Source organism: Budorcas taxicolor, chromosome 6 (assembly GCF_023091745.1).
Source record: "Budorcas taxicolor isolate Tak-1 chromosome 6, Takin1.1, whole genome shotgun sequence".
Lineage (NCBI taxonomy): Eukaryota > Metazoa > Chordata > Mammalia > Artiodactyla > Bovidae > Budorcas > Budorcas taxicolor.
Genome location: NC_068915.1, coordinates 90,765,674 through 90,792,852, shown reverse-complemented (window position 1 = coordinate 90,792,852; position 27,179 = coordinate 90,765,674). Strand labels below are relative to the sequence as shown.

General features: G+C 40.8%; 1 protein-coding gene and 1 non-coding gene across 2 annotated transcripts in view; both read left to right on the top strand.

Moving 5' to 3' along the window:
- PPEF2 (protein phosphatase with EF-hand domain 2) overlaps positions 1 to 8,359 on the top strand; it is a 32,647-nt gene extending 24,288 nt beyond the window's left edge. The window contains exons 12-16 of the mRNA XM_052642134.1: positions 206 to 348; positions 3,627 to 3,733; positions 5,029 to 5,192; positions 5,889 to 5,976; positions 8,106 to 8,359. Coding sequence (XP_052498094.1) covers positions 206 to 348; positions 3,627 to 3,733; positions 5,029 to 5,192; positions 5,889 to 5,976; positions 8,106 to 8,359 — 756 coding nt within the window. The remainder of the gene's footprint in view (positions 1 to 205; positions 349 to 3,626; positions 3,734 to 5,028; positions 5,193 to 5,888; positions 5,977 to 8,105) is intronic.
- On the top strand, positions 1,447 to 1,553 carry LOC128050137 (U6 spliceosomal RNA). Its single transcript, XR_008199646.1, has one exon. It is a non-coding gene; the product is annotated as a U6 spliceosomal RNA (small nuclear RNA).
- Positions 8,360 to 27,179: the final 18,820 nt, after the last annotated feature.

Genomic DNA, 27,179 nt, shown 5'->3' with positions numbered 1-27,179 from the left:
TGGATGGAGGAGCCTGGTGGGCTGCAGTCCATGGGGCTGCAAAAGAGTCAGACATGACTTAGCAACTCAACAACAACAACACAGATGGAATCAAGAAGGAACAGAAGGAATAACCACCTCCAAAATTGGGTTGGGCCCTATGGGATTGAGGGTGAACAGTTCTTCAGTGAACCTGAATGCCTGTCTCTCTTCTGTTTTGATTTAGGTGTTAACCATCTTCTCTGCCTCCAACTACTATGAAGTTGGCAGCAACAGAGGAGCCTATGTCAAACTGGGGCCAGACTTGACCCCACACATCATGCAGTTTCAAGCTAACAAGGCAACCCACACGCTTACCATGAGGCAAAGGCAAGACTTTTCCATGAATGATTTTCAGAAAGAGAGTTATCGTGTTTGTGGAAACTGTGAAATGCAAATGTTGTTAAATTTATCCCATGCTAAGTCAAAATTTAGCTATGTCAGCACTAGGACCTAGAATAGACTTTAAAACAGGGGCTCTTCTTTTCCTCCAATACACTCTGCCTACCCATCATTAATGGAAGTGACATGTTTATTTCCTGCAGAAATTATTCTCAGTGGGTATGTCTCAGTTGAAATCCATGTGACAGGCCACTAAATCATTCCAAGATCACTCTTCTTTTTTCTTTCATTCTTAAAGTGTTTGCGATACCTGGTCAACCACAGACAAACCTTCCTTCACTGTCTGGGGGTTTGGCAGATGGACTCTCATCTGCACACATTTGTTACCAACGCTTCTTTCTTCCTGGGAAGGGAGCATATAATATTATTTAAATGGCTTCTGTTGAGATGATCCTGAGTTCTAATATTAGTTGAGAGCTTACTATTGAATATATACTAAGTGTTATTACAAAGAATTTACATATTATTTCTCAGTGAGCTTATAAAATACAGTGTTACTAATATCAGTTTTATAGATGACATCATTGGTTAAATCAGTGGTCTTGGGTCACACAGCTAGTAAGTGATGAAAGTAAGCCTTAAAAAAAAAAAAAGAAAGAAAGTAAGTAAGCCTTGACCCAGACAATCTTATTTCAGAACCGACATACATAACAGCTCTACAGTGCTGCCACCCACTGAGAAGCTGGCCCTGGAGTGTATAAGCTGCTGAAAGATACAGCTGTAATGCTGCTGAACCAGCTTATTTAATTATCAGACAAACTAAGTTAGAAATCAAAGTCAGCATAAATCTAGTGGGAAAAGAACACAAGAATATTTAGCATCTGCCCTTTGTGTGAGTGCTATAAAAGGGCATTATTTTAAGTCACTTTAGTTATTAAATACTCAAGAGTTTTTAAACACTCAGGTTTTACACAGTCAGAGCCAGCATCACTCAAAAAGAAGTATGATGTGAAAACTTAGCTCACTAAGTGATAGTCAAACCCACTAAGCAGAATGGTCTCTGGAGCTTTATAAAAATGTCAGCTAGCGCTCACTTCAGCAGCATATATACTAAAATTGGAACGATACAGAGAAGATTAGCATGGCCCCTGCACAAGGATGAAACACAAATTCGTGAAGCGTTCCATATTAAAAAAAAAAAAAAAGTCAGCTATTGGAGCCTCATCCCAGACTTCCAAAATTAGAATCTCCAGGGGGTGCGACCCCAGCACCTGGAATACCATGATTCCAAGTGATTTAGATGTTGCCACTACAAAAGGAGTCACTGTGAGGAATCCTATAAATAACGTGTATTAATACCATAGCTAAAGAACACTCAGCTTTTTAAAATATTCATTGATTGTATTAAAGCAAGTACAACATCCCTAATTTACACAGAACAATTTCAACACTCTGGACCACAAATGGAGAACTGAGAAGTAAGGTGGGAAATGCCTTTGACCAACCATATGTCTCCACAGTCATCAACCCAAGATAACATTTATTCCTAGGGGAATCCTCATTCAGAATCCTTTTTTTTTTTTTTTAATTTTTAACTTTTTGGCTGTGCTGTGCAGCATGCAGGATCTTAGTCCCTGGACCAGGGATCAAAACCGCACCCCCTGCAGTGGAATCTGAGAGTCTTAGCTGCTGAACGACCAGGGAATCCCCAGCATCCATTTACTTTTGTTTTAAATCCATGCCTCATAGCTTAGCCAGCCTGGAGTCCACCTATCAAGACTGATTCCTGTCCCCACACCTTGTTAGCTATGTGACTTTGGGCCAGTTACTTCCACTGTAGTGGGCAGAAGAGTCGTACCTACCTCAGCGGGTACTGGAGGATTAATCAGATGATCCATGCAGAGCTCAATATGTGCTGCTTGACGTAGGGAACAGAGAGCCTTGTGCATTGAGACAGGCTTCAAGGTCATTGCTATACGCTATCCCTGAATGATAACCATCAATGAGAATGACTTACCAGAAATAGTTTAAATGCTCTTAAACTTTTAGGAGCTCTCATACTTTTTTTAGCCTCTGATAAAACAAAAAATTCTCCAGAAAAAGTACATACAATCACATACCCATGAAATTTGAGATGAATTTTTTAAGCAGCTCACACTTTTCTGAGGGTCTATGGAGATTATTATGTGATGTACCTTAAACTTCAAGGAAGACTTTCATCAAAGATGATTAAATTGTTTTGGGTTTGGTTTTTTTTTAGCACTTCTAAAGATAGATTATCTGGTCACCATTTATAGAATGGCTGCTTCTTCAATGAGACAGGACAGAGTTTATATTTACCTTTTATCTCTTGTAATATTCTTGTTCATTCAACTACAGATATTTATTGAACACTTATTTTAGGCCAAGTGCCATGCCCAGCAGGACTGTGTTGACTCCATAAGAATAAGGAAACTAAACTAGTGATATTTTGTCATTCATAAATCCTGCCATGTTTAATATAAATAATAAATATAAGGAAAACATATGATTATGATAATAGATACCATTTGCTGAGTGCTTTCTACATGCCAGGCTTTCTTCTAGGTGCTTTACATGAGTTTACTTATTTAATCTTCACAATAATCTTATGAGTTAGGTACCATTTTTGTCGCTATTTTACAGATGGAGAAAACGAGGTACAGTGCATTGGGTGGGCCCAAAAGTTTGTTTGGGTTTTTCCATAACACATTATGGGACTTCTGTTCTAATCACTGTCCTGCACTGGGAAGGACAGCAGCATTCCCCAGACCAGTCCTGTTTGTGCACAATAGGGAAAAGCAGGAGAGCAGTGGAAAGAAGTAAGACATGGAGCTCTTGGGAGGTTGAGATGTTAAGAAAAAGAGAGGACAGTGTAGTAAAAAGCCATGACTATCAATCCTAAAGGAAATCTACCCTGCATATTCACTGAAAGGACTGATGCTGAATTAAGCTCCAATACTTTGGCCACCTGATGCAAAGAGCCAGCTCGTTGGAAAATACCCTGATGCTAGGAAAGATTGGGGGCTGGAGGAGAAAGGAATGACAGAGGATGAGATGGTTGGATGGCATCACTGACTCAATGGCCATGAGTCTGAGCAAACTACAGGAGATAGTGAAGGACACGGAAGCCTGGCCTGCTGCCGTCCATGGGGTCACAAAGAATCAGACACGACTGAGGGACTGACCTGATTTCTTCTATACTGATTCTTTTTTTTTCTAATGTTCCCTGTCATCTCCTGTGCCAGGATTAGCAGAGTGGAGGAGTCAGCTCTGAGAGCCCTACGGGAGAAGTTATTTGCCCATTCCTCAGATATTCTCGTTGAATTTAAGAAGCATGATAAAGATGAAACTGGTAAGACTAATCAAGTAAAATATTCAGAGGAAGAAAACTGGTCAAAAAACCTGTCTCACAGTAATTAAGTAAAATATTCAGAGGAAGAAAATTGGTCAAATAAAGTAAAATATTCAGAGGAATAAAATTGGTCAAAAAACCTGTCTCACAGTAATTAGCATATAAATATTGGCTTAAGGATTAAATGACCAGAAGACCTCTTTGACTACTTCCTCCATTTTATTCAACTTGATGTCCTAGCTATCTTTTCTAAATTTTTTGATTCTAAGCTTTTAACAGAATGTAAACTTGGCTAAATATAAACAAAGATGGTGAAAAGAATGGAGTCAAGGGAAGGGTGATAAAGCCAGAACTAGGCAAAAAGCAACAGGGGACAGGTTGCAAGAGTGGATGCAAGACCAAAAAGACTAATAATTCAGTTTCTCATCAGTAAGTGTGTGATCACCTGTTCTGTGTTCTATTACCCAAGATGGAAATTTTGTCTTTCTCAACTCAGTGGAATGTCTAATGGACTCTGACTACATGTAGCCCAGTTCAAAAAATAGCAGTAACAGTCCTAAAATCATAGCACTATCTTTTCATATACACAGAAATAACTAATGCTATGTATACATACATATGTGTGTATGTGAGTGTATATGTATATATATGACATTATATATATATATATATATATATATGGAGAAGGCAATGGCACCCCACTCCAGTACTCTTGCCTGGAAAATCCCACGGATGGAGGAGCCTGGTAGGCTGCAGTCCACGGGGTCGCTATGAGTCGGAGACGACTGAGCGACTTCACTTTCACTTTTCACTTTCGTGCATTGGAGAAGGAAATGGCAACCCACTCCAGTATTCTTGCCTAGAGAATCCCAGGGATGGGGGAGCCTGGTGGGCTGCCATCTATGGGGTCGCACAAGGTCAGACACGACTGAAGCAACTTAGCAGCATATATATATATATATATATATGTATGTATGTATGTATATATATATATAATGATATTATTTACAAGAGTCTTATGTGACTTCCAGGAGTATTGCCAAATAGATTTGGCAAATTAAAACAAAATAAGTATATCCCATGCAATATATGGGACATACTTATAGTCTGTAGTGTGAGAATCGGATCTACTAGGCACCCTGTATTTTATCTGGCAACCCTACTTTCCAACCACCTCTTCCATAACCAACAAGAATAGTGACAGTACTCATCACTGCTGTTACCTACAGATAGTAAGAAGAATGTTGGGATAGAAGATTTATAGGTGGAGTCAACCAGTCATCTCTTTCCTACAGGTCTAATCACCCTGAGCGACTGGGCTGCAGCCGTGGAGTCTGTGCTGCACCTGGGACTGCCCTGGCGGATGCTGAGGCCACAGCTGGTGAGCAGCTTGACGGATAACAAGCTGGCGTACAAGTCCTGGCTGGAGAACTTGGCCAAAGAAAAACTGAGCCAACAGGTAAGGGTGTAAAAATGGTTGATGAAAGCATATCGTGGATCATGAAGCCCCTTGTGGAGAACTTTGAATCAGTAACAGCCAAATATTGAGAAGCCCAAAGGGAGGATGAATGGAAACAACTATCTGCTGAGTTCCTGTGTGTCAGGCTTTGTGTTAAGTGACCTATATATGTTGCCTCATAGTTTATTCTCAAAACCATCTCCAAGAGGTAGATATAATCAGCACCAACATACCCAAGAGAACACTGGGGTTAGATAATCTGCCTAGGATAACTTTGTAAGTTATAGAACTGGAACTCAAACCCAGGTCTATCCCCCATTTAAAAAGTTATTTGTTCAGTAAATACTTACATGTAATGTATGTGAGGCCTTGGGGTATGTACTTAAAAAAAAAAAAGCTTTATTGCGATATAATTTATGTATCAGGCAGTTCATCCATTTAAAGTGTAGAGTTCAGTGGTTTTTAGTATATTTGCAGCTATGTGCAACCATCACCATCATGATGAATTTTATATTTTTTTTCATGGGTAGGTGCTTCTTAAACTATCAGATTATTTAGTAGGCTGGAGGAGGTTAGGGTGGAGGGATCATAAAACTTTCAGGAGTCTTGTTGTCAGGGTTGATGGTGTGGTAATTATGTATGAAGAAAAATGTAAACATAAGAGACAGAAGGAAATTGAGATTTCTTTTCTTGCAGAACATACAGTCGAGTTTGCTGGAAACACTGTATCGCAACCGGTCCAACCTGGAGACCATTTTTAGGATCATAGACAGTGATCACTCAGGTAAAGGCACTCACCGTCCTGTCACTTCTGACACGTGGCAAGCATTTTACCCCAACCTTTGCATCTTTTGGAGTAAAATTAGTGGCAATGCTAAAAGCAGAAACTAGAATAGTATTTGAGCCACATGAGCTTTCCCTATAGATGAGGGGTTAGGCAAAAAAAGAATGAAGACAAACTGAATGAGAACATCTTACAGGAAGCATTTATATTAGCTGTAATATCCTTTATAGGTCTATCAGAGATTGCCACAAAGGAATGAAGAGTGTCCAGAAGAGAAAAGCTTTGGCACTCACTCCTAAAGTATTATTTAAATTTTTAAATAATTACAGGTTAACAAGGAGTTTACAAAAACTATACAAGGAAGTCTTATATACTATCACCCTATTTCCTCATTGTTTCAAAGGCCTTTTCAAATTTTTTTTTGAGATATAATTCACATACCATATAATTTACTCATTTACAATGTGCTTCTTTAGTATATACACAAGCTTGTGTATCATCATCATTCTAAAGAGAAACCCATACCCATTAACAGTCACTCCCCATTCCCCGTTCCTTCTCCCCGGCAATCATTAGTTTGCTTTCTGTATCTATGCATTTGCCTGTTCTGGACATTCCATATAAATAGACTCATGACACGTGGCCTTTGGTGTCCAGCTTCTTTCACTTAGCATGTTTTCAAGGATCACCCATGTTGCAGCATGTATCAGTTTCTTTCTTTTTATACCTGGATAATATTCCATTGTATGAACATACCACATTTTGTTTATCCATTCATCTATTGATAGACATTTGGATTGTTTCCACTTTGGGGCTGTTATGAATAATATTGTTTTGAACAGTCATATACAACTTTGTGTGTGAACATACGTTTTCAGTTCTCTTGGATGTATTCCCAGGAGTACAGTTGTTGGACCATATGGTAAAACTGTGTTTAACTTTTTGGGGAATTGCCAAACTGTTTTTCCACAGTGGCTATATCATTTTACTTTCCTACTGACAATGTATGAGGGTTCTAATTTCTCTATATCCTCACCAATTGTTTTTTTCATTAAAAATTTTATTTTCATAGCCATCCTACTGGGTGTGAAATATCTCATTATGGTTTTGCATTTTGTTCATAACTAACAATGTTGAACATTTTTTCATGTGCTTATTGGAAATTTGTATATCATCTGTGGAGAAATGTCTATTCAAATCCTTTGCCCATTTTTTAATTGGGTTATCTTTTTATTGTTGAGTTGTAAGAGTTCTTTATATATTTTGGATATTAGCCCATTATCAGATATAAGATTTGCAAATATTTTCTCTGATTTTATGGGTTATCTCTTCACTTTTTCAGTAGTGTCTTTTGGTGTACAAAGGTTTTAATTTTTTAAAAGTCCAATTTATCCTTTTTCTTTTGCTGCTTGTATTTTTTTAGTATTATATCTAAGAAAATGTTATGTAACTGAAGATCACAAAGATTTGTACCTATCCCTCCAAGAGTTTTACAGTTTTAGCTTTTACAGTGGGGTCTTTGATCTATTTGAGTTAGTTTTTGTTTGTAGTGCAAGGTGGGGTCTCACTTCATTGTTTGCATGTGGATATCCAATTGTCCTCTACCATCTGTTGAAAAAATTATTTTTCCCCTATTGAGTGGTCTTGAAACCCTAGTAAAAAATTAACTGGCCATAGACGTATAGAGCCATAGGCTTTTTATAAGCAGAATAAATTAGCATATGTTTGAGATAATTTAATGCAGGGTTTCTCAGTGTGGCACTACTTACATTTGGGCTTGAGTAATTCTTTGTTTCGGGGCCCACCCTGTACATTTTAGGGTGTTTAATAACATCCCTGGCCTTACCTATTAAACACCAGTAACACCCTACCCCTACTCCAGTCACGACCATCAAAAGTGTCTCAAAACATCTCCAATGGTCCCTATAAGGAGAGCAGCAAAATTGCTTCCAGCTAAGAACCACTAATCCAGTGATTTAGTGTGATCCTTTTGGAAGTTTAAAGTGGATGGCAGGCCTTGGGTGTCTTTGTTGTAACAGTAGAGAATAGGCGTCCTTGAAAGAATATCAGAGGAAATGAGCACTGAAAACCAGACTGACTCACTAAAGTGACTTGCTCTCTCTGGTAAGGGTCCATCTCACTGGACGAGTTCAGGCATACTTGGAAGCTATTCAGCTCTCATATGAACATTGACATCACAGACGACTGCATCTGTGACCTTGCCCGGAGCATTGACTTCAACAAGGATGGCCACATTGACATCAATGAATTCCTGGAGGCCTTCCGCCTTGTGGAGCAGTCCTGCTCAGGGGGTGATGTTTCAGATTGCCCACAAGTCACAAACAGTAGTAACAGTGACTGCAGCAGCCCAGGTGCACACTAAGGCCAGCTTTGTCCCCATCGTCCAAGGTGCCTCAGAAGCAATGCCGAGCTCATTGCTGGAATGTCTCTCTTATTCTCCATAAGTTCATGGAACTTTATGCTGAGAATCTGCCTACCAGTATGCAACAGAATCACCTGTGTATTCAGGTGAATTCTACCAAAGAACTTTTACCAATCTTTCTCAAACTTTTCCAAAAGACTGAAGAGGGAACACTCCTAAAGATCATTCTATGAAACCACCATCACCCTGATACCAAAATCAGACAGATATCACCAAAAAAGAAAATTACAGGCCAATATCTTTGATAAGTATAGATATTTGTATTTATAATGCAAAATTTTTCAACAAAATGTTATCAAACTGAATACAACAACACATAAAAATGATCATACACCATGACCAAGTAGGATTCATCCCAAGTTCACAAGGATGGTTCAATATAAGCAAAATCGATGAGAAACACCACATCAACAAAAGAAAAGACAAAAAGCACATGATCGTCTCAAAAGATGCAGGAAAAGCATTTCACAGTTCAACATCCATTCATGATAAAAACTGGGTTAAGGAGAACATATTTCAACATAATAAAAGCTATTTATGACAAACCCACGGCCAATATAATACTCAACAGTGAAAAGCTGAAAGCCTTCCCACTAAAACCTGGAACAATACAAGGGTACCCACTCTCACCACTTCTATTGAACATCATATTGGAAGTCTGAGCAACAGCAATCAGACAATAAAAAGAAATAAATGGTATTCAAATTTATTTATTTATTGGAAGGGGAGAGGTAACATTGTCATTATATGCAGACAACATGATACTATATAGAGAAAACCCTCAAGATTCCACACAAATACTAGAACTGAAAAATGAATCTGGTGAGGTAGCAGGATACAAGATGAACATACAGAAATCAGTTGCATTTTATACTAACAATGAAATATCAGAAAGGGAATGTAAGGAAAAACAATACCTTTAAAATCTGCACCAAAAAACCCCCAAATACTTAGGAATAAACCTGACCAAAAAGTGAAAGATTTATATGCTGAGAACTATAAAACATTAATAAAATTAAAGCTGATTCAAAGAAATGGAAAGATAGCTCCTGCTCTTAGACTGGAAGAATTAATAGTGTTAAAATGGTAATACTGCCCAAAGCAATCTACAGATTTAATGTGATCCCTATCAAATTGCCCATGACATTTTTCATAGGACTAGAACAAATAACCCTAAAATTTTATATGGAACCATAAAAGACCCAGAATTGCTAAAGCAATCATAAAGAAAAAGAACAAAGCAAGAGATGTAATTCTCCCAGACTGAAGACAATACTACAGAGCTACCATAATCAAAACAGTGTGGACTTGGCACAAAAACAGACACACAGATCAATGGAACAGAATAGAGACCAGAAATAAACCCACACACCTATGGTCAATTAACCATCAATAGAGGAGCAAGAATATAAAATGGGAAAAAGACAATCTCTTCAATAAGTGGTGCTGGGAAAGTTGGAGAATTGCATGTAAATCAATGAAGTTTGAACACACCCTCACACTATGCACAAAAATAAACTCAAAATGCCTTAAAGACTTAAACCTAAGAAATGACACCATAAAACTCCTAGAAGCAATCATAGGCATTCTCCGACATAAATTGTACCAGTGTTTTCTTCAATCAGTCTCTCAAGGCAACAGAAATAAAAATGAAAATAAACGAATGGGACCTAATCAAACTTACAAGCTTTTGTACAGCAAAGGAAACCATAAACAAAATGAAAAGACACCCTATAAAATGGAAGGAAAATCTGAAAATGATATGACCCACAAAGGTTTACTTTCCAAAATATACAAGCTCATAAAACTCAACAACAACAACAAAAAAACAATCAAAAATGGGCAGAAGACCTAAATAGACATTTTTCCAACGAAGACATACAGATGGCCAATAGGCACATGAAAAAATGCTCAACGTGGCTAATTGTTCGAGAAATGCAAATCAAAACTATAATAAGGTACCACCTCACACCTGTCAGAATGACCATCATTGAAAAGTCTACAAACAACAAATGCTAGAGAGTGTGTAGAGAAAAGGGAAGCCTCCTCCACTGTTGGTGGGAATGTAAGTTGGTGCAGCCACTATGGAAAACAGTACAGAAGTTCCTCAGTAAGCTAAAAACAGGATTACCATATGATCCAGCAATCCTACTCCTGGGCATATATCCAGACAAAACTATAATTCAGAAAGATACATGCACCCCTGTGTTCACAGGAGCCCTATTTACAAACAATAGCCAAGATATGGAAACAACCTAAATGCCCATCAACAGAGGAATAGAGAGAGAAGATGCAGTGTGTATACACAGTGGAATACTACGCGCATCAATTCCACTCCTGGTAGAATACTATAATCATAAAAAAGAACAAAACAATGCCATTTGCAGCAACATGGGTGGACCTAGAGATTATTACACTAAGTAAATAAGTCAGAAAGAGAAAGACAAACACCATGTGCTATCCCTTGTATGTAGACTCTAAATTAATCTATCTAAAGACCAAAATAGACTCACAGATATAGAGAACAGACTTGTGGTTGTGAAGGTGGGTAGACGGGGGAGTGATGGACTGGGAATTTGGATTTAGTAGATGGAAACTGTGACATATAGAATGGATAAACAACAAGGTCCTACTGTAGAGCACAGGGAACTATATTCAATTTCCTGTAATAAACCATAAGGGAAAAGAATAGGAAAAAGAACATATATATACAACCGAGTCACTCTGCTGTACTGCAGAAATGAACACAACATTGTAAATCAGCTCTGCTTCAGTTAAAAAAAGTAATACCTGTGTATTGGGTATGGAGGATGAGATTATTTTTAAATATATAGGTCCCCAGCCCCATCTCAGAATTTTCACAAGGTAGCACCCAGGTGTAAGTATTCTGAAATTCTAAGGTCTATCCCAGTTAAGAACTACTAATAATTCAGCCCCTTCATTGTTTTCATTGTATACCTTTTATTTATTGTTTTTATAATGTCTTATTGGTAAAGTTACAAGAAATTGTGTAATCCCATGACCAAAACATATGTATCCTTTTCCTTATTTACTTTTTCTTGTTATAACTATAATGTTTATGTAACTTAATGTTCTGCTTGTTTTATAAATTCACATCTGTGTTACTACATAGTCTTCATGATTATTTATTTAATGGCTGCATAATTTCACATAGATGTAATATAATCTATTCAGCCATTCTCCAATTGTTAAACATGTATTTCTAGTTTTTCATTATTATAAATAACACTGGTTCAAAACTTTATGCATGTGGCTTATTTCATAAAAATCTTTCCAATTATACATCTTCTTAGGCTAGATTCCCAGGGAAGAGATTATCTTGTCAGGTGTTGGATTAGTCTATAGGAAGGTTTACTGTAAGGCTCACATGATTATGGAAGCCAAGAAGTCCCAAAATCTACAGTCAGCAAGCTGGAGACCCCAGAGAGTTGATGGTGTGGTTCCACATTGGTTCCAAAATGTGGTTTTCAGCTGACGGGTACAAAAAGCCAGGACCTTCTCTCATACAAGGAAATAAATTTTGCAAACAACCTGGGCTTAACTTGGAAGCAGATTCTTCCAGAGGTAGTTGAGCCTCCTGGTGAGAAGTCAGCCCGGTCAACACCTTGACTGCAGACTTGTAAGACCCTGAGCTGAGGACCCAGTAAAGCTGTGCCTGAATTCTTGACCCAAAGAAACTTTGAATAAACGTGTGTTGTTTTAATCGACTGTGGTTAGTTTCTGAGCATAGGGAAGCAACACACTGTGCTACCTGGGAAACTTTTTATTTTCTTATTCCATCACTCCAGAAGAGTCTGGATTTCCAACAGTGAGTACCATTTGGAGAAGAGTTCAAATATTTTAAGTGAATACCTATGACCCATGTGTTTGCCTTGCCTGTTTCACTAACTGAGAGACCAAGCATACTAATGAATTCACATTTATATCTGACCTATCTCGTGAAAGAGAAGGAAATGACAACCCACTCCAATACTCTTGCTTGGAAAATCTCATGGATGGAGGAGCCTGGTAGGCTGCAGTCCATGGGGTCGCAAAGAGTCGGACACGACTGAATGACTTCACTTTCCTTATCTCGTGAAAACAGTTCAAACTCAACAAATAAAGCATGTGTTATTTCCACAACAACCTCCCCTACACTATTCTTTATGATTAAAGCTAAACAAGGACTCTGAAGCTCCAAGATAGCTCAGAGAGGATAAGTGGAGCCCTGGGCGGTGAGTATGTATAGGAATATACTGCTGAGAGCAGCCCATGAAGACCATCTCTGCTACCGAGAGCAAGGGTGGGGCTTACAAAGGCAACAGCCACAGAGCTTCACCAGGTAAAATGATGGGTCAGCATGAACAAGGTCTTGGCTTGTCAGTTCAGGATGGACTGTTTATAGTGGAGCTTGGAGGGCTGATGGCTAAACTCTGGGTTTCGCGTCTGCTCACCCTAACCAGTTTTCTGGGAAGTAGCTGCTCTGGTTCCTTCTTCAGGGGCCCTCACTAGTTACACCCTTTTGACTCTGTGTCCTGTGGTAGGCAAGTCCTATTTGCACACTCAAGGCTTACAGAAAACTTCCTTTATCAATTAACATTCAAAATTAATAGGGATTGGCTTTAAGGGAGTTTTTATTTAAAAGGAACATTTAAATTGTCCTAGGAAAAAATAGGAAAATGATGCCTCTAATTCAGTGATTTAGCCTTAACTGCTCATTAAAATCTTCCGGGGAGCTTTTAAAACATAAAATGCCTGAGGCCCTACTCCAGACCACTTAAATCAAAATCTAAGTAAGAGGCCACACTATCAGGATGTTCTAAATACTCCCCAGGTAATCCTGAAGTGCAGCCAGGCTCCAATACTGCTTACCTAACGGGTTTACCCTGCAATAGAGAAGGACGATTATTCGGTAAGACATTAACTGCTATTTTCAGTGGCATAACTAAGTATGAGAGGCCAATTCAGAAACCTACTATTTTTAGATTTAGAAGAGGAAACTGCCAGCTTCCTCCAGTGATGACATCTTAGCCACAGTACATTATCAAAACCAAACTGACAAAACAGCTGGGACCTACTTAAACTCAAAAGCTTTTGCACAGCAAAGGAAACAATAAACAAAACAGAAAAGACTACCCATAGACTGGGAGAGAATATTTGCAAGTGATGTGACTGATAAGGGATTCAGTTCAGTTCAGTGGCTCAGTCATGTCCGACTCTTTGCGATAAGGGATTAGTCTCCAAAATTTACAAACAGCTCAGGACACACGCAGCAACCAACACCCAGCACAGCCAAAAACAAAAACAAACAAAAAAACCCATCATATTAAAAAAAGGAATATACTAACAGTCTTTTTCTATTTCAGGATTTTTGACATATCATCAAATTATAAATATTTTAGAAGTTTTTAAAGCAATTATTAATACTACTGCTGGACACAGAATTCACAGACAGTTATAACTAGGGTTCCTTAAATCTCTTAACAATTATTGCTTTAAAACTGAACTTTTATTTCTGTTGAAGTAAAAACATTTTATCTATGTTTTAATGATTCAAACAAGGTTGTAAGTTTCTTAATCTCTGAGCAAGTGTCTTGAAATATTTCCAAAGACACAGACAATCTCAGCAACACTTTACAGACAGGTATGTGCTGGAACGGGCTTCCCAGGTGGTGCTAGTAAAGAACCCACCTGCCAGTGCAGGTTAGACGTAAGAGATGCGGGTTCTATCCCTGGGTCAGGAGGATCCCCTGGAGGAGGGCACAGCAACCCACTCTAGTATTCTTGCTTGGAGAAACCCATGGACAGAGGAGCCTGGTAAGCTGCAGTCCATAGGGTCACAAAGAGGCGGACACGACTGAAGTGACTTAGCATGTGTGCTGGAATGCTCCAGGCAGGAGCTCCCTGCTCCTAGAGGCAGCTTAGTCCTGTTTTCGGAGAGCTAATATGTGTTAGTAAGTTTTCCTTGCATCAAGCAGCAGCCTTGTATGAGGATCTGGAGTCAGAAAACACTAGATTTTGATTCCCAGCTGTGGGACTTGGGCAGTCATCTGAGATCCCTGCGCCTGCTCTTTACAAGGTAGGTGAGGTGGGGGTGGGGTGGGGGATGGGGGGGTGGTTAACATACCCACAGGTATGTTGCAGTCTGGGGTTAATTAACACAAAATCAGAAACAGAACTGTCTTGACAGAACCCTCATCTTGATCTGAAACTATAAGACACACAGCTGAATCTCTTCATTATAAATCTTTATTTTCCCAGATGAAGATAATTTTAGGTGTGCGTTTTTTAAACCTTAGATTCGTTGTTGTATGTATTGTAATATTTAACTATTTCAAAGGTACTCACTTGGATTTTTTCTCTTTTTTTTTTTTTTCCTTTTTTTACCAAAGTTGTTTTTATGGTATCTTACATTTATGGCAAAGGATATTGATTTTTCAATTAGAGCATTGGGGTAATGTTTTTTTTAGAGTCCAGAGTTTGAGAAACACCAGACTCTCAAAGTACAAACTCTGTCACCCAGCTTGTGCCCATCTCTATAGTCTCAAATCTGAGCTGCTTCCCAGACTCTTTCTAGCCACTTGGATCTCGTCCCCCAGTTATACCCTGCTATTGGTTTCCTGATACACCCAACCCTCCCCACCTGTTGGCCTGGCCTCATTCTTCATCACTGAGCTCAAATGCTGTCTCCTCTGTGAGGCTTTCCAGGGAGCTGGCCTGAGGTTCCTGCTACTAGAGACCGACTCGCACTGTCACAGTGACTGGCTTCCATGCTGGCTCCACTGACTCCCCAGGAACATAAGGCAGGGTTCATGTCCTATTCTCACTGTATCTCCAGCAACCTGGCTACACACTCTGCAAATATCATTGGTTACTATTAATAAGGGTCAAAAATTTCTTTCTTTCTAGGTTTGTTCACCACTAGGTTACAAATGGCTTCCCAGGTGGTATAGTGGTGAAGAATCAGCCTGCCAGTGCAGGGGATGCAAGAAACACTGGTTTGATCCCTTGTTTGGGAAGATCCCCTGGAGTAGGAAACAGCAACCCACTCCACTATTTCTTGCCTGGAAAATTCCACAGACTGAAGAACCTGGCAGGCTACAAGTCCATGGGGTCACAAGAGTCAGACACAACTGATCACAGACACACACACAAATTACAAACTCAGCATGAAATGTTTCCAGGAAGATTAACAGAAAAAATTGTATCACACAGAACCCAACCTAGTCATGGTAACAACAACAAAAAAATCCTTTTTTTTTTTTAAAAAAAGATCAAAACAAGCTACACAGGTTTTTATTTAAATGATAATGTACTGTTCTGAGCATACAGGGCAACTGTACCTTCATACATTGTGGGTAGAGGTGTAAACTGATGCAAAAAATACTTACTCTCTTTGTCCCAATAATTTGACTTCAAGATTGCTATCTTTGAAAACACTCTCAAGAGTATGAAAATCAAATGTTCACAGATGTTCTTGGCAGCATTGTTTGTAATGGCAGAAAAAATTTAGAATCTACCCCAAAGTTCATTGATGAGGAATAGGGTGAAAAAAAATCTATGAAATACTATGCAGCTATTAAAGAGAACTATCAACCATTAGCTGTGGCTACTCCTGGGGTGTGGGTTTTGTGGGACTTCCGCTTTCTACTCACACAGTGCACAAGGAGAGTTTTGAGTGAAATTCTGAAGACAAATCTAACTGCCAAGGCTACTCACTATTCAGTATCCTTTAAGATTTTTCTTCTGATCATGAGATACTTTTGTAATAAACAAATACAAAATTTAAAACCAAACTACAGTTTGATGTTCCTTTGATAAAGGGCCCCTAGGACTTACCCGGCGGTCCAATAGTTAAGACTCGGTGCTTCCACTGTGGGGAGGCAGAGAAGGGGCGGGGGACTAAGATCCCACTGGCAGCAGTGTAGTCAAGAGAAAAAAGAGGGGGTGCCCTACACCTCAATAAATTATATATTTAAAGCAACTAGATGTCACTCTGAGCAAATGTTCTGTGTCACAAAGCTGTAGCTGTAGAAAAAGCTGATCCCTCTGATGTTCCCAACTAGCTAGAATATATATAGATGTCATCTGGTCTCAGGGAAATGCTGACTTGGGGAAGGGCCCCCACTGAACTGCAGATGCCACTCTCGGTGCCAAGTGGCGACAATCAGGAAAGGAGCGGCACAATCACCCAGGTAGAGTCAGGATGTCTGAGGGAGGCAGGGCTGCACCTGGACCCTGAGCTGGGACAGGGATCCTCCTGGCAGGGGCTGGTCACACCATGGCCACAGGCAGGCAGGCCCCGTCTTCCTCCTGGGCCATGAATTTATGTGTACTGCCTGCCTGGCCTTCACGATTGATTTTGCTTCCAAAATTTCTACCTTCAGGCAATACTTTTCCAGCACTTAGGAAGGTATTTGGCGGGAGTGGGGGTGGGGGCTGGGGGGGGTGGGGCGGTGTGTGGGAATCCAACCCCAACCTGATCAAACTTCTGGATTACCTACTAAATTATGGGCGCTACAGAGCCCAAAGGACAGTATGAAATACAAGAGCAATATACAGTCAGCAAAACCCAGACAGCTGGGGGCAGTATGTGACATATGACCTGGTTTCTTCAACAAATAAATTATAAGGAGACAAACAAAAAGAGACCAAGGGAAAACCCTCAGATTAAAAGAGACTTAACGAAATGGCAACCCACTCCAGTGTTCTTGCCTGGAGAATCCCAGGGACGGGGGAGCCTGGTGGCCTGCCATCTGTGGGGTCGCACAGAGTCAGACACGACTGAAGCGACTTAGCAGCAGCAGCAGCAAGAGCCATATCAAACAACTGTAACATATAGAACTTTTTTAGACCCCTAATCAGAAACACTGTTGAGGGAAAAAAAAAAAGACAATCAGATGTGTGAATACTGACTGGATCGTGCTTTCACTCGGTCACTAAGCCGTGTCCAACTCTTTGCGACCCCATGGACTGTCTCCTGCCAGGCTCCTCTGTCCATGGGATTCTCCAGGCAAGAATACTGGAGTAGATTGCCATTTCCTTCTCCAGGGGGTCTTCCAGACCCAGGGATCAAACCCGCAGCTCCTGCTCGGCAGGTGGATTCTTTACACTGAGCCACCAGGGAAGCCCCACTGACTGGATGATATTTAGGTATTACTTTTTAGGTATGATAATGACACAGGTTATTTTAAGTCCTTAGAGAAACACACTGGAATATTTACTGGTATTTGTTTCAAAAGAGGGGGCAGTGTGTGGGGGTATAGATAAAATCACATTGACCCTGAAGTTGATTCTTGTTGAAGCTGGGTGATTACATTAATTAATTATACGGTTTTTTTATATAATTTTGTTTGAATTTTACTTTAAAGCATAAAGTTAGACATCAGTGTTAAGGTGGGAGGAATAAATGACATACTTGACAAAGCAAACAGAGAAACTTTCTCAAAGCACTACTAGAGCCAGATGAGAACCATAGCAGTCAAGAAATTTCTCAGTGGATGAGAGTTAAGCACAGTTTATCAGTTTTGTGGGATTTGGGAGAGGAAACCACCTAAACTCATTAAGCCTCTGTCCTCAAATGTAAATGGGCATCACATCAGTATTTTCCAGGGGAGTCACAGACTTAAATGAAAGGAACATATAAAAGAGTATTTTGAAACCCAAGATGTACTATCAAGTGCTCTTAATAGTTTATGTGATAACACTAATTCATTTAGGGCTTCCCTGGTGGCTCAGATGGCAAAATATCTCCCGGTCCCTGGGTCGGGAAGATCCCCTGGAGAAGGAAATGGCTACCCATTCCAGTATTCATGCCTGGAGAATCCCATGGACAGAGGAACCTGGTGGGATACAGTCCATGAGGTCACAAAGAGTTGGACATGACTGACCCAGGATTTTCCAGGGGAGTCAGAAGACTTAAATGAAAGAAGCCTATAAAAGTATTTTTAAACCCATGACATACTACTTGAGTGCTACATGACATACTAGTTGATATACTATTAGTAGTTCATGTGATAACACTAATTCATTTATTCACACAGACATTCCATAAACATTTATGAAGAGCCAGATACTATGTTCAGTTCAGTCGCTCAGTTGTGTCCGACTCCTTGCGACCCCATGAATCACAGCACGCCAGGCCTCCCTGTCCATCACCAACTCTCGGAGTTCACTCAGACTCACGTCCATCAAGTCAGTGATGCCATCCAGCCATCTCATCCACTGTCGTCCCCTTCTCCTCCTGCCCCCAATCCCTCCCAGCATCAGTCTTTTCCAATGAGTCAACTCTTTGCATGAGGTGGCCAAAGTACTGGAGTTTCAGCTTTAGCATCATTCCTTCCAAAGAAATCCCAGGGATGATCTCCTTCAGAATGGACTGGTTGCAGTCCAAGGGACTCTCAAGAGTCTTCTCCAACACCACAGTTCAAAAGCATCAATTCTTCGGCCCTCAGCTTTCTTCACAGTCCAACTCTCACATCCATACATGACCACAGGAAAAACCATAGCCTTGACTAGACGGACCTTAGTCGGCAAAGTAATGTCTCTGCTTTTGAGGGACTGTGAATACAAAGATGGAACATTAGCCTTGCTTTGTCTAATTCCCTGTTTATCAACCTTGGGTACACATTAAAAACACCAGTGCCTGGGCATCCACCCAGACCACTTAAATCATAGTCTCTGGGTATGGGTCTTGGTTATAGGGATGTGTTTGTTTGTTCAGAGCTTCACAAGTGATTGATTCAACTTTGAGGGTTGAGAACCAGTCTTCTCATCAATTTCAATGAGTAGTTCTAAGCAATATTTTACAAGCCTGGGTCTTAAAAAAAAAAAAAAGGTACGAATGAATTTATTTACAAAATGGAAGTAGAGCTACAGACGTAGAAAAACTTGTGGTTATCAGTGGGGAAAGGTGGGGAGAAGGATTAACTGGGAGACTGGGATTGACATACACACACTACTATATATAAAATAGGTAACTAAAAACGGCTTATTGTATAGCACAAGAAGTCTAATCAATACTCCGTAATGATCTATATGGGAAAAGAATGTAAAGATAAATGGATCTATGTATCTGTTGTTGCTGTTGTTTAGTCACTAAGTCATGTCGGACTCTTTTGTGACCCCATGGACTGTAGCCCACCAGGCTCCTCTAATGTGTAACTAATTCACTTCGCTGTACAACATAAACTAAGGCAATAAAACAATTAAAAAAAAAAAAAGAAACCTGGGTCTTGATTTATGTAATTTTCAAGCAACTTTTAATGACTAGAGACACCCTCTAGCTGTTTGATCTCTGAAAGGACAAGGACTTGTCCAACTGTGCACCAAATGGCCATCTGGCCATACCTGACTTCCCAGTGGTCGACAAAGTCACATAATTTCAGGTGATTCCCCTGGAATTTTCCATTGTGTTTTTCTTCCGTAGAGGGGATTTATCTTTTTTGATTATAAAAGGTTTTGCTGTTCTTGTTCAGTCACTAAGTCATGTCCGACTCTTTGCAACCCCATGGACTGCAGCGTGCCAGGCTTCTCTGTCCTTCAAGATCTCCCAGAGTTTGCTCAAATTCATGTCCCTTGAGTCGGTGATAAAAAGTTTGAGATTGTGCGAGTTTCTCAGTTTCAGACATGAACGAAGGAGACTGGGCAGTGTTCTGACTCACATGTCAAGTCAGACTTTCCTGAGTCACGCGGAGCCCTGAAACCACGGGGTGTGAAGGAGGAGAGCAGTGAGCCTAGACACACCAGTCTACCCCACACAGAATTCCCCACAAACACTTCCTGTTTGACTTTCCAGTTTGTTCCAGAAGGTTCTGGAAAGAGAGAAATAGGATCCACTGACATGGTTAAGAAAGGAAAGAAAATCAGGTTGAGAGTAAAATTTCTGGAGAAACAAGTAAAATAATGCTCTGAAAGCAGAGTCCCAGATTCTCCAAGTCTCATTACTAGATGTATGAGTTATATAAAACCACAGAAATATGGGTTTACTTGCAGGAGATCTTATTTTACTTCTTCCCTCTACATATCCAGGTATCTTTTCTTCCTCAACACATATCCTCAAGTGCAAGCACCTGGGTGGGATCTTTCTGGGCACAGAGCAAGTCCAGAAGGAAGACAATATATGCTCTGAAACTACAGATACCAAGTGACACCCTAGCTCTACCCCTTACCCACTGTGTGACCTTGAATAAAATGCTTAAAGTTTCTGTCTCGGTAAAGTGGGGCTCATGATAGATAATACCTACCTCAGTCAAGTTGCTGGGAAGATTAAATGAGATTACACATACAATGAGATTGAGATAAAGAATGCTTAGCACAGCATCCGCTGCACAGTAAACTATGATTAAGTTTAACACACAATCTACTGCCAGAAATCCCTCAGACCAGTGCTTCTTAAACTTTGTGCATATAATTATCTGGAGACTGTGCATATTCAGGGAACAAGTTTCAGTTTAGGAAGACGAAAAAGTTCCGGAGATGAATAGTAAGGTTGCACAACAATGTGAATTACCTAATGCCACTGAACTGTACTTTTAAAAATGGTTAAAATGGCAAATTTTCTTCTGTACATTTTTGCCACAATTTAAAAGCACTTTCAGGGGCTGCTCTGGTGGCTCGGTGGTGAATCCACCTGCCAATGCAGGAGACACGGGTTCAATCCTTGATCTGGGAAGGTCTCACATGTCTGGGAACAACTGAGCCCTGTGTCACAACTATTGAGCCTGTCCTCTAGAGCTTGGGAGCAGCAACTGCTGAGCCCACATGCCTCAGCTACTGAAGCCCTCGAACCCTAGAGCCTGTGCTCTGCTACAAGAGAGCAACCCCCGCACGCTGCAACTAGACAACAGCCCTCACAGTAGGGTCTGATTCTTTGCAACCCTGTGAACTGTAGCCCGCCAGGCTCCTCTGTCCATAGAATTCTCCAGGCCAGAATACTGGAGTGGGTAGTCATTTCCTTCTCCAGGGACTCAATCCTGGGTCTCCCGCATTGCAGGCAGATTCTTTACTATCTGAGCCACCAGGGATGCTCAATGAAGACCCAGCACAGCCTAAATAAATAAATAGAATGCACTTTCAGTAGCACTTTGAGTAAGCTCCTAGATGAGGTTGATGAAGATAGTTTGCGGACCAAACTTTGAGTAGCAAGGTCCTCTGGGTATTGAACCACCACCATCAAATTGATATTACACTTTACGGTTAATGTAAGGCATTTCTACATCCCTTGTCTCTGTGATCCCCAGAATAACAACACATGATACTGTATTCAGAGCGAATGCAATTCTTCCTCTCCTGCAAGCAAAACCTTGATCTTGGGTCATAGCCCTCTTACATCAAATCAGGGCTGTTTCTCTATGTAAGCAGACAGGATCTTACTTGAAGGCCTCTTCTTTTTTTCCTCTGTATTGACTGCTCTTTTTAGGGAAATATCTCAAGCAAATGCTTCCCATATCACCTTAGGGTTTCCTTCCCTATTTACATTTATGGTTGGGGTAAAGACAGGTTCTCCAGCCTAAATGGGGCTTCCCAGTTGGTGCTAGTGGTAAAGAATCGACATGCCAATGCAAGAGAAGCTTTGGGTTCCATCCCCAGGTCAGGAAGATCCCCTGGAGGAGGGCATCACAACCCACTCCAGTACTCTTGCCTGGAGAATCTCATGGACAGAGAAGCCTGGCAGGCTATAGTCCATGGGGTCACAAAGCGTCGGACATGACTGAAAGACTGAGCACCAGCCTAAGCAGGGAGCATCTGCTTCACCCATGGATGCTGGCCTTCCTCCCAGTCTGACCGGGCCACGTCAAACATCTCTGTATTTACCATCTTACTGACAGGACACACGGAAAACTGCTCTGTCATGTCTGTTGAGCGTGGGACCTGACAGCATTCATTAGAATTCTAGTTTTTATTCAGTCGTCACTGCTATGTATCAGCAAGTGAAAACAGAACTGGATGTGCTCAGCCACACTGTGTGCTTGGCAACTGGCAGCCCAAAACAACAGTTCTCCAGACGTGCCTGCGTAAGCCAGTGACAGCATGTTTCCCTGGAGAGCTGCGAACAGAGCTCTAATTAGTGCGTTTGCTCACAGCTGTTCCACAGGTTCACACAGCCTCAGCCTGTGGGCTGCTACTATTGCGTATCTCTCCGTGGAGTGGTCTGCAGGAATCCTGCAGTAATGGGTCCATTTCCTTAGCCACTGGGAACAGGATCAAGGTCAGTGGGCACAAGAACAAGGTCACCAGGCATCCTTAATTCCACTTGAAAAAGCTGTCCTGTCCACAATCTAATCCAAGAAGAAACTGCTGTAGAGGCCAAAGTGCCTGCCGCCAGCCCCTCCAACAGTAGGATTCCCTCCAATCAGCAGCAGGAATTCTCAGGGGTCTCCAGTCTCAAAGGGAGAGGAGATAGGACAGATACCCCAGGGGTCAAGTCCCTGAGAACCTGGTTCTCCACATTAGAATCATCTGGGGAGGCAACCGTTTACTGATGCCTGAGCTCCATTCCAGATCGACGTTAAGATAATCAGGATGTCTAGGGGTAGAAACGGGGCATCGATTGACAACTATTATAAAAAGTCAGTCTAGGGTTTCCCTGGTGGCTCAGTAGGAATGAGTCCACCTTCCAATGCAGGAGTCACGGCTTTGATCCCTGGTTTGGGAAGATCCAACGTGCCACGGAGCAGCTAAGCCCGTGTGCCGCAACTGTTGAGCCTGTGCCCTAGAGCCTGGGAGCCACAACTACTGAGCCCACACACCACAACGCCCGTGTGTCCACAACAAGAGAAGCCAGCTCCACAAGAGAAGCCAGCTCCACAACAAGAGAAGCCAGTGCAACGAGAAGCCTGCACACCACGACTAGGGAGTAGCCCCCGTTCGCCGTAACTAGAGAAAAGCCTGAGCAGCAACAAAGACTCAGTACAGCCAGAAATAAAAAAATAATTGTTTAAAAAGTCAGTCTAATGTGTGGCCATATTGAAAAGCGCCACCTCAGGGGGTTTCTGTTTTGTTCAGACTTTAGAGCAAAAATTATGATGACCAGGAAGCAGGAGCCTCTCATTACAAAACATAAGATTCTAATGTCTCTAATGACACAGTGGGAGCACTGTGCCTGAGCACAGCAGTAGTTGGGGTGAACTGTAATCATGGTGTAAGTGTGTTTACTCCAAGGGGGAGGATAATTCACTCTTCAGTGAGGGCATAGAACCAAGGACCAGCTCCCACCTTGGGAAGCCCTGGCTGCTCACCTGGCCCCAAGGGGAGGACCTGCAGGGAAGAGGCTTTGGTGTGCCTCACTCACACTGGCTGGATGCATTGGATTTTGAAATAAAAGGAATTGTAAACTATAAAAGAATTCCAAAAATTAATCTCTTTATCTGAGAGGCAAGTTTGGAATGAACCATTCTGTGAAGTAGACAGCAAAGATAGCAGAACTTGGAAAACTACTAACACATCCACCAAATTCTCTTAAGATGAATAAGGATTAAAACTTGATTTCTGGATTTCCTGGCCACTTTCATATACTCTCCTCTATCAGGAGGAGTATTTGGTTGAACATGCTTTAGAAAAATGACATCTCCAAAGATAAAGGTTTTATCTACAAAATTAGCGATCTAATTTTTTTTCTTATATCTTTATTGCTCTTCAGTTTTCAATTAAGTTTATTTGTAGATAGTTCTTGTTTTTGATTCATTCCTGAGGAAAACAGCATAGAACCTCTCATTACAGTTATAAGTAATATAGAAAACAGACATAATACAAAATACAAACCAACTTACTAAAAACATTATGAATTGACACCTTCTATGCAGACTGGAGTCATACGTGAACACACAGTTTTTATTGTGTGTGTGGGTAGGTATATGTGTGTTTTCATTGCAAATTGATTAATGTCAAAAAGCTAAGAAACCCTAACTCCACAATCTTGTTGAGGTTTATTCCATCAGTTAAAAATAATCTGTTATTATTCTTATTTGTTTTTGGTGGCTCTCAGTTAATGGTTGATTCAGGGAGGATATTTTGATTCTGTCTTCATGTGGTGAATATTAAAAATTCAGTTTCATAAATAAAACCTATAGATATTCAGAGATAATAAAATATATCCTACTTCATGATGTTAATTACATTCATGTATATACAATGTATTAATATATCGATTGTATGAGTGCAATGAATATATGTATGCTGTTGTTGTTGTTTAGTTGCTAAGTCATGTCCAACTCTTTAGCAACCCCATGGACTATCGCCAATCAGGCTGCTCTGTCCTTGGGATTTCCCAGGCAAGAATACTGGAATGGGTTGCCATTTTCTTCTCCAGCGTTCTAATTTTTAAGAGATTTTAACATATGAAGAAACTGAGTCAAAAAAAAAAAAAAGAAAGAAACTGAGTCAACTGATACCTGACCCTTTCCTTTTGACTTCATTAATGACTGAAGTTTGCTCTTTCCTAAGGGAGAGTGAGGATCTGGTGATTTTTGCTTATCTCTTTTGGCTTCTGAATCACTCAACTAGTCAGGATTTCTAAAGCACCACAGTGCGTGCAGACACTCCTGCCACTCCCTGCTTCATCATCCTTTAAGAAGACTGACCTACCTACGGATCCATCAATCCACCATGTTCTTCTCACTTCCATGGTTTTGCTCACACTGTCCCCTTTGCTTGGAAAGTCTTTTCTGTCCTTCCCATTAAGCCTGGGTGAAATTTTGCCATTTGCAACATGGATGGACCTGGAGGGTATCATGCTTAGTGAAATAACAGAAAGACAAATACTATATCACTTACACGTGGCATCTAAAACATAAAACAAATGAATGAATATTAAAAGAAACAGAAATAGACACAGATACAGAAAACAAATGAATGGTTACCAGTGGGGAGAGGGAAGAGCAAGATAGGGGTAGGGGATTAAAGTAGTACAAACTACTTTGTATAAAATAAGATACAAGGATTTACTGGAGAAGGAAATGTCTACCCATTCCAGTATTCTTGCCTGGAGAATCCCATGGACAGAGGAGCCTGGTGGGCTACAGTCCATGGGGTTGCAAGAGTAGGATATGACTTAGTAACTAAACCACCACCACCCACAAGGAATATAGCCAATATTTTACAATAATTTAAAATGGAGTATTATCTATAAAATATTGAATCATTATGTTGTATATTTTCAACTAATATATAAATCAACTAAAAGGAAAAAAAAGAACAAAAGTCACGCTGAGAAAATGTGTTACATTCTACTCTAGGTGGTAGTCTGTGCTTCTTAGTGCTGAGAGCTTGTGAATCTTCAAAGGGAAAGCACACACTCCTTTGGGATGCCACACCTCAGAAAGCTGAGAGGTCCACCCCCTCAAATTCATTCCTGAAGGACCAAACTTTTGATCCCCACTGTTGAGAAGCCAAGAGTTAGTGCCTCAATTTTAAGAGACGCAGATAGGTTAACAAGCAAGGTTCTCTTGCCAGCCACCCTTTTGAAAAGGCAGGAGGAACAAGCAGGGTCTTCTGACAACTGTGGTCCTGAGGAAGCAGACTGGAAAAGGTGAAACCTGTGTCTTTCAAGACTGGTTGCCTCTTGGAAATGGCTGCTCTTCCTTGGACGCTGCCGGGTTTTGTGATCCTGGCATTGGCAGGCCATGCTGGCTGTTAATTTGCCCCTCAAGTGGGTGGTGCCACATCTCTCGTGTTCTGTCTTTACCCACATTTTCTGTTCTTACACCACACCACACCTTTCTTTTTTTTCCGAATATAAAATTTCCTTAAGGTTTAAAAACAAACAAGGTTCTCATATGGCTCCCAGAGTATCCTGTTTGCTGCTGCTTAGTAGGGTGGTTGGGTCCCCATGAGGATAGATCCAGAGGTTTCTTTGACTTTTCTCACTTATCACTATCTCTGTTCCAGAAAAGATGAAAGAGAAGAGGGGATACTGCTTTAAAAGGGCTCAATCTGTTTCATCAAACTAGAGAAAAATAGTGAATTCTGGGTTGCAGGCAATTACACTATTCACATAGTTTCATAGCTAGAACATGGGAGGTCTCTGAGGCAAAGTTGTGAAGCTTGCATTTTATTTCATTTTGCATTTGAGCTTAAAAGTACTAGAATCTTTTCACAGAACTAGGTTATATAGCCCAATAAAAGACTACTCATTAGAAAAAAATACTGTGAAAGGAATTAGGTTTGGCAAAGTGATGCCTTAGCTAAGCTGTTAGTGTCTCACAGGTGATGTTATTCAAGACTGAATAACCAAGATTTTGATTTAAAAAAAAGTACTGCAGACCAATTTCGGAGAAGGCAATGGCAACCCACTCCAGTACTCTTGCCTGGAAAATCCCATGGATTGAGGAGCCTGGAAGGCTGCAGTCCATAGGGTCGCTAAGAGTCGGACACGACTGAGCGACTTCACTTTCAATTTTCACTTTCATGCATTGGAGAAGGAAATGGCAACCCACTCCAGTGTTCTTGCCTGGAGAATCCCAGGGACAGGGGAGCCTGGTGGGCTGCCATCTATGGGGTCGCACAGAGTCAGACACGACTGAAGTGACTTAGCAGCAGCAGCAGCAGACCAATTTACCTGGACCACAGAAGTAAAACCTATGGACGTGAAGAGTACAGGACATCTCCAAAAGGAACTAAATATTTATCCTACCAAACATACAGAGCAAGACATGAGTGAGCTTTTGTCAGAGGAGGGAAGAATGTCTTTTCTCTGGTACTGAGTTAGCAGGAACCTGGACTCTGAGATAAGCAGAGCCCTGGAGTGTTCTCTGTGGGAAAT